This window comes from Cnephaeus nilssonii, assembly GCF_951640355.1.
Source record: "Cnephaeus nilssonii genome assembly, chromosome: 21".
Classification (NCBI taxonomy): domain Eukaryota; kingdom Metazoa; phylum Chordata; class Mammalia; order Chiroptera; family Vespertilionidae; genus Cnephaeus; species Cnephaeus nilssonii.
In genome coordinates, this window is record NC_137092.1 from 18,001,834 (window position 1) to 18,018,020 (window position 16,187).

Below are 16,187 nucleotides of genomic sequence, written 5' to 3' on the forward strand. Positions count from 1 at the left end.
ACTGTGTCACCCTGATAGCAAGGGAAGAGACAAGGAAAAAAGCATAAAAAAGATAAAACAATTTTCAAGAGAACCAAGTAATCTATAGCAAAAGTTATTGCAACCACAAGAAATATTGACATTATGTACAGAACATTAAGAATACAGGAAATGAATGCTCAGTTTCTATAAATTCCAACAGCTATTTGTCAGTACTTAACTCGCCCTTTCTGTAGCTTTTTAACACTATTGATTACTGTCTCCCTCTATTCCAGTGGTTCTCAACCTTTCTAATGCCACGATCCTTTAGTACAGTTCCTCATGTTGTGGTGACCCCCAACCATAAAACTATTTTCGTTGCTACTTCATAACTGTAATTTTGCTACTGTTAATGAATCGTAATGTAAATATCTGTGTTTTCCGATGGTCTTAGGCTCTACAGCAGTGGTTCTCAACCTGTGGGTCGTGGTTGAGAACCGCTAGCAGGGTCGCCTAAGACCATCAGAAAACACATATTTACATTACGATTCATAACAGTAGCAAAATTACAGTTATGAAGTAGCAACGAAAATAATTTTATGGTTGGGGTCACCACAACATGAGGAACTGTACTAAAGGGTCGCGGCATTAGAAAGGTTGAGAACCACTGCTCTATTCTTTTAGCTTCCATGATGCCAAACACGCCTGGTTTTCCCTCTCCTTGGCTTCTCTGTCACTTTTGCTGGTGCATTATCTTTTACCTGGCCTTTAATATTTGCATTGACCCAAGGCTCTTTTCTGGACCATTTCATATTCCCCCTTAGATATTTTCTTCTGCACTGTGGCTTCAGTTACAACATAGGCACCCACGACTCTCGCAGTGATAGCTGCTGGGCTAACCTCAGACTCACATTCTGTCGAATGCTGGCCTTGGTCTCATGGGCCAGCACCACCCAGTCACATGTGGGCTCAGCCTCACCCAGCCTTTAGAACCAGCCCAGATCTTAAGCAAGAAAACGGTGAAGGCCATGGCTGAGCAGTGACCATCCGGGCAGCACTGATCTAATCTCTCTTCACCCCGAGGCCCCTCTGAGTGGCTTTGGCTTGGCATGCTGTGAAAAGGGCTCTGCCTTCCTTCCATTCCATGACTGAGTTCGCATCTTGGTTTTCTGCCTGATACCAACTGGCTCTCTTGGGTCTGGAGTTCTGTTTTGATCTCCTACTGTGCCTGGGAAGTCCCAGAGGCCTGATCCTGAAACCTGGTCTCCAATGTCTTCCTGGCACTTGCCTTTTGTCTGCTATGAGATCCTGGCTTTCTTTCCGCCCACTCACCCCATTGTTCTTCACCTTCCCACTGAGACCTCTCCCTTTTGCCCACTGCTGGACTTCCTCCCTCAGGTTAACTCAGTGCTTCTTTAGATGTCCTCGCCTTTTCTGTTTCCCTGAGTGGCACAGTTGACTTCTGCTCCATATCTGGGTCTACTCAACCTCAGTTCTAGGACCTTGCCTTCAGTTTGGAATGACTCGAAGGCTCTCTGGAAGTATTTTTTCCCTTCAAACTGGCATTGCTCAATGACGTTAACGTGGACTGCTTTAAAGAACGGAGAAATCCATTAGATGTTCTTTACTCTCAATAGGATAGGCACCAGGGAAACCCAGTTGGGTTAAAGGTAGGCTCTGCCTATGAGGAAGTCCGTTTTCAGTGTAGTCATATCTAGATGCTCTTTACAGCCAGTCAGTTCGCTGCATGGAAACTGCTCCCTGTTTGTGTGGCCCTGTCCTCCGTTTTCATTGGAGCCCTGTGCTCACAGAACTCTGCTATTAAAACAATTCAGAAATAAGACTCCAGCTAATGTATCGGGGATCCCAGTTTTTAGAATAAAAATTGACAAGAGTTCATGCATGTGCTCCATATTAATTCCCTTCTGCTTAACCTTGATTAATCGAAACATATGCATATTTTTTCCCCCATGGAAGAGGCATATTGGAAATATTTAAATTCTTAAATATCTAAATGGTCATGCTGTGCTTTTCACAGATGATTGGAACGCTGCCCAGGCATAAACTAACTGTATCATCCTTCCCCCAAACAATTTGTCAGTTGTTTAACCCAGTATAATTTGTTTTTCCTGACCCATGGAAATGACAGTGTTTTACGGGGAAATAAAAATAAAATAGAGCGATAGCTATGAATTTCTAATACCTCTCCCCCCAAAAAATCATTCTTTGATATAAAAATGTATTTCAAAGATAGGTTATTTTTAACAGGGGGACCCAGGAAAGATTTTTAAAAGCAGGAGTCTCATTTTGTGAATACATACAGGAATTTCAGCAAGACAGGTTATGGTGACTCACACTATAACTTCATGGATGCTGTATCAGGCTTTCAGTGCTTATGCACACATAGCCTTCATCCTTTACATGAACTTGTGCCTAAGAGATTTAATTGATCCTAGGCGAAGCCTGGCATTGTTTTAGAAAGAGATAATTTCATGTGCCCAGTAACTGAACATTCAGGGTGAATGGAACATGGAGGACACACCAAGAGAGCTGTGCCACCAGAAATTGTACCTTCCTATGAGGAAGAGCGTATCTCAGAACCACAGGTGAGGTTTGTTAGACTTTCAGACATATCACTTTACCATAGCATAAAAGTCTCAGGAGACACACATTTATCACCTCTTGAAAAGGCTAGCTGTTGATCAGCTTGTTCAGCCTGTTCTGAAGGATAAATCACTTCCCAGCAGGCTCTTTGGGATCCATTGAAAAAGGATTTTGTAGATCCAGCCTCTTTAGTTGTGGGGCCCAATTTCACTGTGGTAGGGGCTGGGGTCCTCACAATAAGCCATTCTCCCACCAGCTGGGCATCCTGCAATTCAATTCTGACACTGTCTACCCAGAGGTTGAGGGCTCAGTCCTACAAGACTACCCTGTCCCCCGCCACTCTGATTTCAGCCACCAGTCCCAAGGCCAGTCTTCTGACAGACTGGCTACAAATTGGAGGTTCCAGTTGACCCCTTTCCCATTCAGGGTGCCCAGTGCCAGTCCAGTTGGTCATCTGTACTTCTGACCAAATGGCTCTCAATCAGAGGTTCCCATGACCTTCTTCTTGGGTTCAATTAATTTGCGAGAGTGTCTCACAGAACTCAGAGAAACATGTTGCTTACCAGGTTATTGGTTTACTCGAAAAGGATACTCGAACTTGGGAATAGCCAGATGGAAGAGATGCCCATGGCAGGATCTTTGGGAAAGGGCACAGCTGCCCTCCCACTGTTGTGCTCTTCTTTACAACAAAACTCCTTGAAAGAATTTCAAGAATTGTCTATAATCAGTCTCCACTCCCTCTCCTCCCATTCTCTCTTAACAGGCTGTCATCCACCCCACTCCACTGTAACAGCTCTTGTCAGCCTCCTGAAGGACCCCCAGGTCGCCCAGTTCCAGCGTCCAGTCTTTGTTCTCCTCTGACCTGACATGTTGGCTGCATTTGATGGAGCGGAAGGTCTTCCTTCATGAAACGCCCTCTTGGCTTTGGGCCACCTCTCTCTTTTGGTTTCCTTCTGTCTGGTTGACGACTTCTGCTCACTCTTCAGCTCCTCACCTCTGAACATTAGGAAGCCCAGGGCCCAGCACTCTGACCTCTTCCCCGTCTCACTCTCTCAGTGATCTCATCCTTTCGCCGGACTTTAATGAATTCCAAATATACGTCTCTAGCTTAGACTTCTCTCTAGATGAAAGACTCTCACATATCCAGCGCTGAAGGCATTTTTTGGGTGCTAATTAGAAAAAGCTGCCCCTTTCCTCAAGCACTCGACTGCCATCTTCTGGGAAATTTTCAGAATAAACACACCTAGCAGATGGCTGTGAATGAGCATGGTGTCTCGCACAGCTGTGTAATCCTAGCCATTAACAGCAGCCCGTTTTTCCACTGGGTGGGTGTGTAAGGGCATCACAGGCCCCCAACTGGACTCTTGATCCCCAGCCCCCATCCCTCCAACCTCTTCTTTTTAGTCATTTCTGTTTCAAAAGTTCTTCCCCTTGCTGAGGTCACACTTCTTGAAGGTGTCCTCCGCTCTTCTCTTTCTCCCACACTACACCTTTAATCCGTCAGTGAATCCTGTGGGATTTTCCTTCCAAATACATTAGAATTTAACCACGACTCACCACTCTCACTGCTGCTACACTGATCTGAGCCCCATCATCTCTCTCACCTCCATTATTCCAAAAGCCAGCTTCCTCTTTTGCTCCACATCGTCTGTTCTCAACGCATTAGCCACAGCTACCCATTTTAAACCTGGGCCACCTCTTCTTTTCTCTCTACCCCAAACCCGTCAATTGGTCTGATTGGATCTCATCTCATACCTCCTCCTCCGTGTGCTCTGTGCTTTGGGCACGGGGCCTCCTTGTTGTTCCTGCAACAAGCCAAGTGCACATCTGCTTCAGGCATTTCCGGGATGCTCTTATGTAAAGCATGGCTTATTCCCTCCTTTCATGAGTGTTGGCTTGAATGTTCTCATATCAGAGAAGCCTTCCTCAACCAAAGCATATAACAAAGTAACCCTTTCCCCGAGCATTTAATACCCCCTTACTGTTCAGTCTTCTCCATTGCACTGATTGCCTGGCGTGCACACACATTGTTTATTGTTTCTCATCATTGGGATTTAAACTTCATGAGGCTACATGCCCAGTTTCTAAAACAGTGCCTGACTGGCAAGTAGGAACTCAATAAATATTAGTTGAAACATACAAGCATCCCTATATCTAGCTGTGGGATCCTATCCTTAAAAAGACTCAAAGGTTTGAGATAGTCCTGCACAATTGTAATCTCTCAATCCCAAAATAAAAACATTTTCAGGAGTCCAGGAATGAATTTAAATCTCACCTGATAATTGCATTGATTTTACAACCTTCTAGAAGGGCATGCGTTTCCTACAGAGAAAGCAAGTAGGCGCCATCTAGTGGCACCAAGAGAAGACCGCATTTGTGTTCCTTTATGATTCAGAAGCTTATTAATCCTGTGAAAGTGGTACTTATGATCGTCCTAAATCCTCAAGTGTGCATTTCCCACATAATATATTAACCTAGAAAGTACATTTCCATTTATTCTAAATTATTTATGACTTATTTTTACTTACTAATTTTTGTTTTCAGGGACTTGGCATCTTTTGTTCCTCTTTACTTTTCCTATTATGTTATCCTCTGCTTATCTTAACCACTTATGTTCACATGGTACTGGCCTAGTCATTGAGTGGGTAAATACAGGCCCTCTCTGAGAATTTATATTCTAATAAAAACAGCATCCATGAGGGTAGATGTGTGAAAGAGCTTGCCAAGTGACGCAGTAACTTCTTAAGACCAGCCTTCCGAAGCCCATTGAAGGCTTTGGTGTTGAGTACTATGTCCCCACCATTGGGCAGTGAGCTTTCGGAGTCTCAGTGTGCCATTTTCCAGAAAATGCACATATAATGATTCAGAGAAACGAAGGTAGAAACGTTCGTGCCCATGCCCACTGACAGGAGAGACAGAAATTAATTCCAGTCTCAGGCTGACAGTCAAACTTTGGAACAGTTGGGCCATTACAGTGCTTGGTTAGTTAAAGCGGAAACTCGTCAGTCCACTTCTGGAGCCTGTGACCTTTCCGGCCTGGAGCAGCTGGGGTGGGGCTGGGCAATGCGTGTTGCCACCAGGAGGCCAGAGCAGCACTGATCAGCCCAGCAGGTGAAGGTCACGACAAGAGAGGCCGGGGAAGATGGGTCCTGTGTGCCCATGCTCAGGTTAATCAGTCTGGAGGAAGACTTTGAGTAGCTTCAGGGGGCAAAAGTTGGACCAATGGAATATGATACGAAAGCAGATTTCATGCCAACGTTAAAAGCATTTTCCAATGAGGGTGTTTTCCAAAGAGATCCTAGGCTCAGGTCTTCATCAGTGTGGGTTCAAGCAGAGGCTGCATGATACCGACCAGGGATTTGCAGAAGTTATTAAGATGCTCTGATTCCTGGCTTTCTGTCTGCACACACGGAAACCCTCCCTACTCTTCAACGCTCAGTTCATACCCCGCTTGTTTGTTTTTTGTTGTTGTTGTTTTGAGCACTGCAATGATCTTTAGCTCCTAAGCTGATGCTCTGCTACTTGAAGACAGGGGACCACATCTCATAGTTGCTTGCCCGTTGGCCTTGCCAGAGCAGCTGCAGGTTACATACTCAGGGGGAGAAAGACTACGAATGCTCCGCTCAGCTGGCCTCCGGACCCACAGCAGCCTTAGTGGAGCAATTCTTTAGCCAAGTATTAGAGAAATGAACATATTTGTTAAGACTTGTTCCCTTGCAAAAAATTATAATAATTTTTAGGGGCACTAGTATCAGCTTCTTTTTTCAGCCGTGTTGTTTATCACGTACCTATTATCCAGGAAAGCAGGTATAGAAATTGATAGTATAGCAGTTGGTAGAATGCTACTGAAATTTAAGAAAACAAATTTTCTGCTTATTGGATAGTTATTTTAGAGTTTTTCCTCCAGTCTACAAATAAGATATTTCTTTTAGATTATAGGTAAATATTTTTTTGATGTAATACTCTTTTTTTGTTTTTCTCGATAAAATATCTTTTAAATTACAGAAGTTGGGCCCTGGCTGATGTTACTCAGTGGTTGGAGTGTCAGCCTGTACACTGAATGGTCATGGATTTGATTTCTGGTCAATGGCATGTGCCTGGGTTGCAGATTCAATCCCTAGCCCCAGTTGGGGCACATGTGGAGGCAACCAATGGATGTGTCGCTCTCACATTGATGTTTCTCTCTCTCTCCTCTTCCTTCCCTCCTTTCCACTCTCTCTGAAAAGCAAGGGAAGAAATATCCTCAGGTGAGGATTAAAAAAAAAATTTACAGAAGTTGCTGTGGTATTTTGAATAGTATGTTGTAAAGCTAAATTATTCCACATATTTTTCTTTTTAAAGAATTAAGCACATTTTGTTTTTAAATCTTTTTGCCTTCTGAAGCTGTATTTATAGAACCTGGCATTCCATCATAATAAAGTGGTGATATTGGAAAAGGATGTGCTAATAGGATTAGAAGATAGGCTTTGTGCGTGCCCTCTATCTAATTTCTTCGACAATCAGATGCTGCTGTTGGTTTTGTCATTTCAGGGACCCAAATTCTCTTTAAATTATTTAATAAGCTAGAAGGTTTAAAGCCTGCTTATGGTATTTAATTGCTTGTGTGAACATTAGCAAGTTTAGCATGCTTGGCATTTGTGCTGTGTTTAATATTTCTACAGTATTAACTGTGCTTGTTTTTAACCCTGTGTTCTCTCATTTTGATAGTTGAAGAGACAATATTGAATACTGTGACTTATAATTAAAAAACATAGTTTCCTTACAATTATTGCAAGAGTAGATGATTTTAGGTTTTGTTAATTTGTCTTTTTGTAGAATATGCTGAATTTCTACATTGCAAAGGAAAAAAATTTACAGATTTTGATGAAGTTCGCCATGAGATTGAAGCAGAGACAGACCGAGTGACGGGCATGAATAAGGGCATTTCCTCCATACCCATTAACTTACGAGTCTATTCCCCGCACGGTAAGTAAAGTAACACAATTCCAACTTCTTGTCCTCAAAAAAAATTCATGACATCAATTTACATGCATTATTTGTATAGAAGATGGTTTGTTCTCTCGAAAAATACCGGCTTTCTAGGATAGTGTTTGGATATTGCCATAAATGCTGTGGTCTAAAGAGTTCATAGATTTATTTATGGGGAGGCAGGAGGAGGTGACTTTTAAAATGATCAGAATTGAGTAATTTCTTTATGTTTATTTTAAACTTTTAGAATTCCAAAGAGGTATGCTTGAAAGCTTCAATTTTTCAATACCCTCAGTCTTTGCAAATATCTTAGCTGTGCTTGGTACTATGGTTGAGTCTTCCCTATTAGATTTTCTTGCAGCCCTGTGTATTCTCTTTATCCTCTTCTTTAGCAATCAACTGCAATTTGCTTTCCAGACTATCAGCAGTAACTTACAACTTAGACAACCAAATTCATGGTGTGGGATGTGAAATAGCCTCTATTTAGACTAAATTTTTAGTGGGGAGGTTTTAATCTCTAATTTTCTATCCAGCTCTGTTGCCTGAATGAAGTAAGCTCAATTGCAATGTCCCAAGAAGACTTGGTGTCAACACTCTTCTGTGCAGAGAACAAGAGCCAGGTTGGGGCTGCAGTCACTGAGTCAGGGGTCGTTGCCTGCTCTCTGGAATGCTGCTCCATGAGACTGGCTGGGTAGCCCCCAAGGGACCATGAATGGCGAACAGCTTTCTCATAGGCTAAGTGGCTAACCTTCTGTGAATAACATCCGATGCTTTTGAAGGGAAGGACAAATCTTACCCTGAGAACTTGACACCATTTGAAGGCAGTGTACTGCATGAGACTGGCAGACAGTGTCTGAACGTATTGCCAGTTTTTACTTATAACCCTTTAGTTGTGGATATGACAGCTCTCCAAGAAAACAGACAAGCAAATCAGGGCCATTCAAATTATGTGAAAATGACCATTTGGAACAGCACAATCATATCATAAAAACAGTGAAAACTTGCAAAGCCATTTCCTATTATTTGCTTTTTATTCCACACACCTGAGTTGGGGTTATTTGGATGCACCATCTACAAAGCTGAGCTTTTTCATTTCCACGAAAATGACAGGTGATTCTGCATAGTTGATGTCTTTTAGCACGGAGGGTACACGTAAGACTCTCTTTCCTGTCTGCACAGTGTTAAATCTCACCTTGATCGACCTACCTGGGATTACTAAGGTGCCCGTGGGAGACCAGCCAGTGGATATTGAGCATCAGATCAGGGAAATGATCATGCAGTTCATCACGCGGGAAAACTGTCTGATTCTGGCTGTCACCCCGGCCAACACCGACCTTGCAAACTCAGATGCACTGAAACTGGCTAAAGATGTCGACCCTCAAGGTGAGTGTGTGGCCCTTAGGATGAAAGGAAATTCATTGAAAATGTAAGTTAATACCAATTCTCAAAACTTGAATTCATTATTCACTAAATTTGCCATTATTAATATTGTTAGAGCTTTTGTATTTAGGATGTTGAAAGAAAAATAACTGGGGAATAAAGTCTAAACCTATGCAAATAAATGTAATATTAACTGAGATCTAAGAAAATAGATATTTCTAATCTTCGTGCATTACTTATTTTAAAAGTCAATAAAATAAACTTCTGGGACAGAATTTAGACAGTCCCCTTGGTTATTATAAGCATTACCTGAATAATTACTCCCAATAAAAAAATCGTTTTTTTATTTCTTTAAAACAGGAAGCTCTTTTAATGCATGGAAGATGTTTAACTTACAATTACCTGACATAAATATATATTATAAAAGCAGGGGTTTATCTGTTATTGGCATTTCAGAATCCAGACAAGTACCTTATTTATGCTGATGATCTGATTTCTTTTCTTCCTCTGAGCTGAGTAATAACAGTTTATCTGCAGAGACCCTAGTGATGGGTCTTCCTGTGTGTCTGTTTAAAGTAGCTATGGAAGTGCATCAGTGATGTGTCTGTTTAATACGGAGATGCATGGTCTGCGATTCTAGGATTTCTTCTCTGATCATTAATCACCCCCATTTTCTCTCTTCTCCTTATCATTAGCATGTTAGAACTCCTGGATCAATCCCTCCCTTCCCCACCCCACCCCCAATTTTTTTAATCATCTGCTTCCTCATCCTTTTGTTCTGCATTTTGCAGGATTCAGACAACTTTATCTTCAGCTTGTCTAATTTTTCATTTCTGATTTCACTTAATAAGTTGCAACAGCATTTTCCTATTGTGTAAATGTTATTTTTATTGTTTTCTATCCATTCAGCTCTTGGTTTCTCGTGCAGTGTCCTCTCTAAAGGTTTTAATGAGAACATTTTGAGATTTCCTTTTATAATCTACAACGTTTCTGAGTCCATTTTCTCCTGTTGGTTGTTTTGGTCGTTGTCTTCGATCTCAGAGACCTCTCTCAAGTGATCTGGTGATCTTTTGCTGCTCATTCAGATATAAGAGCAGAGCACTAAACGCTGAGGGAAGCTCTGTGTGGGCATGAATGGGAGTCATTGACTTTACAAGAGGGTGAGTGGCCAGCCGCTAGATTTCACTGTGATGGTGAAGTTTTCAAGGCTACTGCAGAGCTCAGGAGACAGGAATGGGAAAAGGGAAAGGTCAAACACCACAAATCTCACTGTTCTCACTGAGATTCCATCATTTTTGTTGGATAAATACCTTTCAGTTTGTTGTAAGCCTTTGATTAATTTCCAGAGTTCTGAAAAAGTTAATTTTGCCAATTTTTGCCAATGTTCTTATTGCTTTTATGGAGGAATGGCTTTCTTAGAGGTTCTTATTCCACCATTTGTTGTTCCATTGCATTATTCCCCATTCTGATCTTAAGTAACTTTAATAATCTGGAAATTGTTATATAAAAGACATTTGAATTGGGATAATGAGGGAAATCTGGTCATGACATCTGTGACACTGTTGGTCTTCATGATTAACTTGGTGGCTATGCAAGGGGCCTGTCCTCAGCACTTTATGTCCGTCTTTCCTGAAGTTTTGCCCCTGCCTGAGGAGGATGAACTATTTGGATAACAGAGAACCATTATTTATTCCAGGTGCCTGACTTATAATCTGATTCACCAAGGTACATAATTATATAATTTTCCGAGAGGTGGTCTGTTTTGGGCAGTAGCTACTTTGTGCTAAATTAAGGCCATTTTCACCTATGTAGGACTTGCATATACTAGTATTTAAATATGGCGGGGGGGGGGCGGTGTGAGCAAATATAGGCTTACGGTTGTGAGTACATGAAACAGAGTTTATTCTTGTATTATTATTTATTAATTATTGTGTTAATTTTCAGATGAACAACTGTAAACCTACTTTTGCCCCACCATCTATATACTTGGGAAGGAAGTTTCTGTTGATAAATTAGTATTCAATTATTTGCATAATGATATTCAAAATGAAAGCTTTTACAAAATAAATAGTACTTGTCATGCTGGAAAACATGTATCTGTGCTATATATAAAAATGAGTTTCATGATGAATTACTCAGTGTATGTTGAATGTCACAGATTTGTAGCTAGACAAAGTTCAACCTTATCTGTTGCATCACTTGTGAAAAATGTTTTTACTGACTAAACGAGAATTTTTAGCACAACTTCAAGGGGAATGGCTATCCAGTTTAAAAGGTCAAACTCCTAGTCATCAGAAGTATGTAAAGTTTTACGTGTATTTTTCCCTGCAGAGAGGTCTTGACTTTTCAAAGTACTCTTACACACTTTGGTTTTAGTTCCGGCAGAATAATGTGAGTTCGGTGGGAGTGAGATCCTATTTTGGGGAGAGGGAATTGATTGGGGGGTGACACACTGTGTTGAATAACATGCCTCTGACCACACAATGCCTTGTGGTTGCCCCTCCCTCCTCACCTCGTGCTCTCCTCACTGCATCAGATCACTCCTCAATTAATTGCTGTATTAAATGGTGTAGATGGGAGACCACAGGGTTTGGAAGCAGATCTTTCACATCCTGATAGCATATCCTTGGACAAATTATTTAACTTCTTTGAACCTTATTACCTCATTTCTAAAATGAAATGAAATTGTTAATAAACCTTATCTCAAAAGGTTGCTATGGCAATTAAATAAGATTAATGTATCTATAAAGATAATTTTAACTCCAAATGCTAGCAGTTATTTCACTCTTGGAAAGATTCAAAGGACACTATTTTGTTATTTTATTTGTTGTCCATAGTTTAGAGTGATAATAAACCCGTAAAAACAATCAGTAGCTTTCTGTAATCCAAACTGCTGCTTACACTAGTGTGAATTAATGAGGCTTGATAACACTTAGAATTATAATAGAATTATTTTGAATATTTTAATACTGTATCATAAAAATAAAAATGATTCCAGATTCACCTGAGAGTTGCTTGATTAACTGTGGGTGAAAGAAGACCTTATCGGGGCCGGGGCCGGGGGTGGGGTTGGATGGAAGGAGGGTTGTCCTTAGCTTGGCTTGATGTGTTTAAGGCATTATGCCAGCTGCTGTTCATGGATTTAGGGTAAAAGGGCCAGACTAGGGTTCTTAGCACAGTCTCACCATGGAGACTGCATTGATTCCTCTCAGATACACTTTCTCTGCTAGTTAGAATGTCTGCTCAGATACATCAACAATTCAATCACTGCCTTTGTTAGCTAGTTCATTAATTTGCTGTTCAACAAATATTTAGGAGGCATCTCTTGAGCCAGGCAAAGTGTTTGTGGTCAGGAGTGTAAATTCTGTATGCTGGACCACTCAGAAGGACACTAGACGAGGTAGATGCTCAGTACACATTTCTGATTATTTTCGTGACTCTCCACCGTTACAAATAAGTTCTTTGTTTGTATCGCATCTTCTCACATGCATGTGAGGTCATGCAAGTCCCCAGCGAAATATGACAGAGGATCTGCTTGATGAGATGAACATTTTAATATTTTAGGGGGTGTAATTTGGCTCACAGCAGGTATTAATTCCAGTGAAATGAGTTGTGTAATAACACTCTGTGTCAGATGTTATAACCACAAGTATTCTGTTAGGTAGGTGGCATTGCCCAGTTTTATGTAAGAGGAACTGAGAGAGGTTCTGGAACTTGCGTTCAGTCTAAAGGATGGTAAGTAGCGGGAGCGTGATAGGAGCCCACATACCTTGCTCCCAGTAGGTCTAGTTTGCTATTTTACCATTCAGCTTTCTCATCCCAGTTGTTTTTCAAACACTTTATTCAGGAATAATCATGAACACATGTTAGAATTTTATAAAATTGGAGTGAAAGATGCGTGATGAAGTTTTGTGATACGAAACATGGCAAAACACATCCAATTAGGTTTTGCCTTATAAATTTTTTTGTGAGGTAGAGATTTATTAGAATATCTCTGCATCTTTTCTCTGTATAAGAAACAGACTCCCTTGACAAATGTAAAGACGGAATTTCTAGAGCAAATATTATAAATGCTGGAAAAAAGAATCGATTTGGAAGAGTTCATGGTTCTATTCTCATGTGAATACTTCCTCATTATTTCCTAAAAGCAAAGCACTCAGTGAAAATTATCTTCAACTGATTTAATGTGATTTCACTTTTATTTGTCACTTTTTAACATGGCTACATTGCTTTAACTAATTTTAGAAGATCATTTTAGCTGCTTGTGCATTTACCCAGCAAATAGTTAATGAGCAAGGACCATATGGCAGGAGCCATTCTGAGCGTCACGAAGGCATTGGTGAACAAAACAAAATGCTTGGCCTCATGGAGCACATAGTCTAATGAGGGAAACAGACAGATGACAGATAACCGATTATTGTGATGCCAGGCTGGCGTAATGTCAGGTCGTGACAGAAAATTAAAACGGGAGACAGGAAGAGAGAGTGCCTGGGAATGCTATTCCAGACAGAAGGGCTGTGGAAGCAGCATTTGAGCCGAAAACTGGGGGGACAGGGCCTGTCAGTTTCTGGAGGTGGAGCCTTCCAGGCTGAGGGGTCAGCAAGCACAAAAGGACCAGGAGTGGAGCTGGCTTGACATGTTAAGGGACAGCAAGGGGGCCACTGAGGATGGAGCTTGGTGGGAGGGAGGGAGGTGTAGGTTCCGCCATCAGAGAGGTAGGCAGGCCAGAGCCTGTGGTGCCTTCTAGGCCATCATAACAGACACTGTATTTCATTCAAAGTGTGATGAGCAACCACTGGAGGGTTTTGAGGGTAGAGAGAGACGATCCGACTTATGTGTTCATGGGCGAGTCTGCCTGCTGTGAGACGAAATGACTGTAAGAAGGGTCTGAATAGAAATGGGGAGAGCAGTTAGATCATTCCTTCAAAGAGGTCCCGCAGGGGGAGAGTTGATGTGGCTTGGAATCAGAGAGAAATGGACCAGAGAGAAGACACCATCAGATTCAAGGTCCACTTGGAAAGTAGAGCTGACAGTATCACGGGTTTGCTGCGAGTAAAAGCAAGCAGGCAAGGAGGACTCCGAGAGTTTTAATCGAAGAAATCGCTTAAATGGTAATGTCATTTACTGCGATTAGGAATACTAGGAGAGGAAAATGTTTGGAGAGGCTGAAGAGTTTTACTCTGGAAATGTAAATCTGAGATGTTCATTACTAGTGATATTAGAGACTGGAATGTGAGGGAGAGTTCAAGTTGGAGTTGTGAACCTGGGAGATATCAGCCTGGAGGCGGGTAGTGAGTTGAATGGTAACCCCTAAAAAGATGTGTCTAAGGCCAAACTCCCCCATGCCAGCAAATGTGTTCTTATTTGGAACTAGGTTCTTTGCAGAATCTTTTTTTGGGGGTAGAGATACTTTTATAAAACCATAACAATCATATTTCAGATGCAATTTTAAATTTACTTGAATTTCACAAAAGAAAAAGAGTTGATGGAATTGCTGAATTCATATAAATATTTCCTCTAGACAAGAGATACTTCCCCTAAAATATCACTTCAAGATTAAAAAAAAAAAGAAACAGCGAGAACATTAAAGATTGAAGTCATTATGATTTGTTCCAAGGACATATTTTCATTTTTGTTTGTATAGACTGACTTCTCGCTGTGAAGGATGAGTGCGTTGGCCCAGCCACACTGGCATGGACACGCAGTTCTGAAGATACTGAGGCCCTTCTGTACCCGTTAGAAAATGTCAGCCACTGGACTCTCCCCAGGCTCCCCCTCTCCCCTGGCCGCCCCATCCCACCGCCAGGACCAACCCCAACCCCCATCTCCCCGGGACCCAGAGCTACAGGGGAAAGGGGACTCTGGTCCCATCTCCCAGTGCCTTCAACACCACAACTTCGCCCCAAGCAGCTTAGTTTCCTTCTGTTTTATATAATGGCTTTGTTTGCAGAAAGTATTCAGTGTAAAAAACGTTTGAAAACCTCTGCTCAAAGTCAACCCTCAAGCCCTTGCAAGTTTGCACAGTCCAGGGATTTCTGAGAATTAAGGCCTTTCTCCCCCAAAACACCAGCTCCTTATGAAGTCAAGTGCACGTCTGCCTCCTGGTGTGATTACCTTGCATCCAAATGGGCAACAGACACAGGCCTGTGCGTGTAGAGAGGAACCCTGAGCCGGCTCCAAATGGGATGAGGCAGAAGGTGCTGGATCCCAGGCTCAAGTGGAGGCGGCAGGAAGGGAGTGGGCTTTGCTCCGTGCCAAGCCCTGTGCCAGGTGCTCACGGCCCAGAACCTCTCCAATCCCATGAGAGGTGTTTCTTTGCTCCCTTCCCTCCCTCTCTCCTTCCCTCCCTCCCTCCCTCCCTCCCTCCTTCCCTTTCTTCCGGCTTTACTGAGCACCTGTCTGTGCCAGGCGCTGGGGTACAAGACAAAGCCAGCATCCCCAAGACCTCACCGCCCCGTGAGAGCATCATCAAGAAAATGGCTGTGACCGCGGTGGGTGCAGGATGCAGGGGCAGCCCCAAGGGACTCGGGGAAGATTCTCCAGGGGAGTTAGAGCCGGCTGGGACCTGAAGGCTGAGGAAGGGCATTCCAGGTGGAGGGAACTGCATGCACGAAGGCAGGGAGGCAGAGAGAGCCCGCCTGGCCTGGGAACTGTGGGAGGGCGATGGAGCCCGGGTCCAGGGAATCTGCTGGGTGAGGTTGGGGTCCCAGAACCCACTCCCTGGACCCTCTGCCTTTCCACCCGCCCCCTCTCTGCCTTCTTGACCTCCTTTGCTCCGGCTAGGAAGAGGCCCCGGCCCAGCTGCACAAATGGATGCTGTGACATTGGAGAGAGGGAGTGAGGAAGGAGGGGCCAGCTGGTGTGTGTTTTGGGATTGCTTCTCAGAAATCTGCTGCTCCCCCTCCTCCTCCTCTGACACCATGGCAACCAGGAGGCAGCTGGGGAAGCCACCTGTGAGCTGGGCTGAGTTGAGGGGGAGGTGGGATGGGGGTAGGGACCTCTGCTCCCCCTCTGAGCCTCAGTCTTGGCATCTAGAATATGGGCACAGCAACCCAGTTGTGGGCTCCTGTCAACCCAGGTGCTCCAGGAAGCCCAGGCCCAGGCCCAGGCAGAAGGGGAAGGCCTGGGAGGTAAGGGCAGGGCTGGGGAGTGCCCTGCCTCATCCTGCAGCTGGGGGCTGGGCAAGGTGATGGGGAGTCCCTGAGCCATGTGGCCTGTGCTTCCCACCAAGCAGCGTCCCACCAAGCAGCCTGCCTGGTGTGCCCACTGCACTGTCA

At 43.1% G+C, this 16,187-nt stretch overlaps 1 protein-coding gene across 9 annotated transcripts in view; it reads left to right on the top strand.

Annotated features, from left to right (window-relative positions):
- The window catches only part of DNM3 (dynamin 3), a 373,749-nt gene that overhangs the window by 72,726 nt on the left and 284,836 nt on the right, over window positions 1–16,187 (top strand). For all 9 annotated transcript variants that reach the window (XM_079761529.1, XM_079761527.1, XM_079761525.1 and 6 more), the window contains exons 3-4: window positions 7,378–7,527; window positions 8,710–8,913. In XM_079761529.1, coding sequence (XP_079617655.1) covers window positions 7,378–7,527; window positions 8,710–8,913 — 354 coding nt within the window. The remainder of the gene's footprint in view (window positions 1–7,377; window positions 7,528–8,709; window positions 8,914–16,187) is intronic.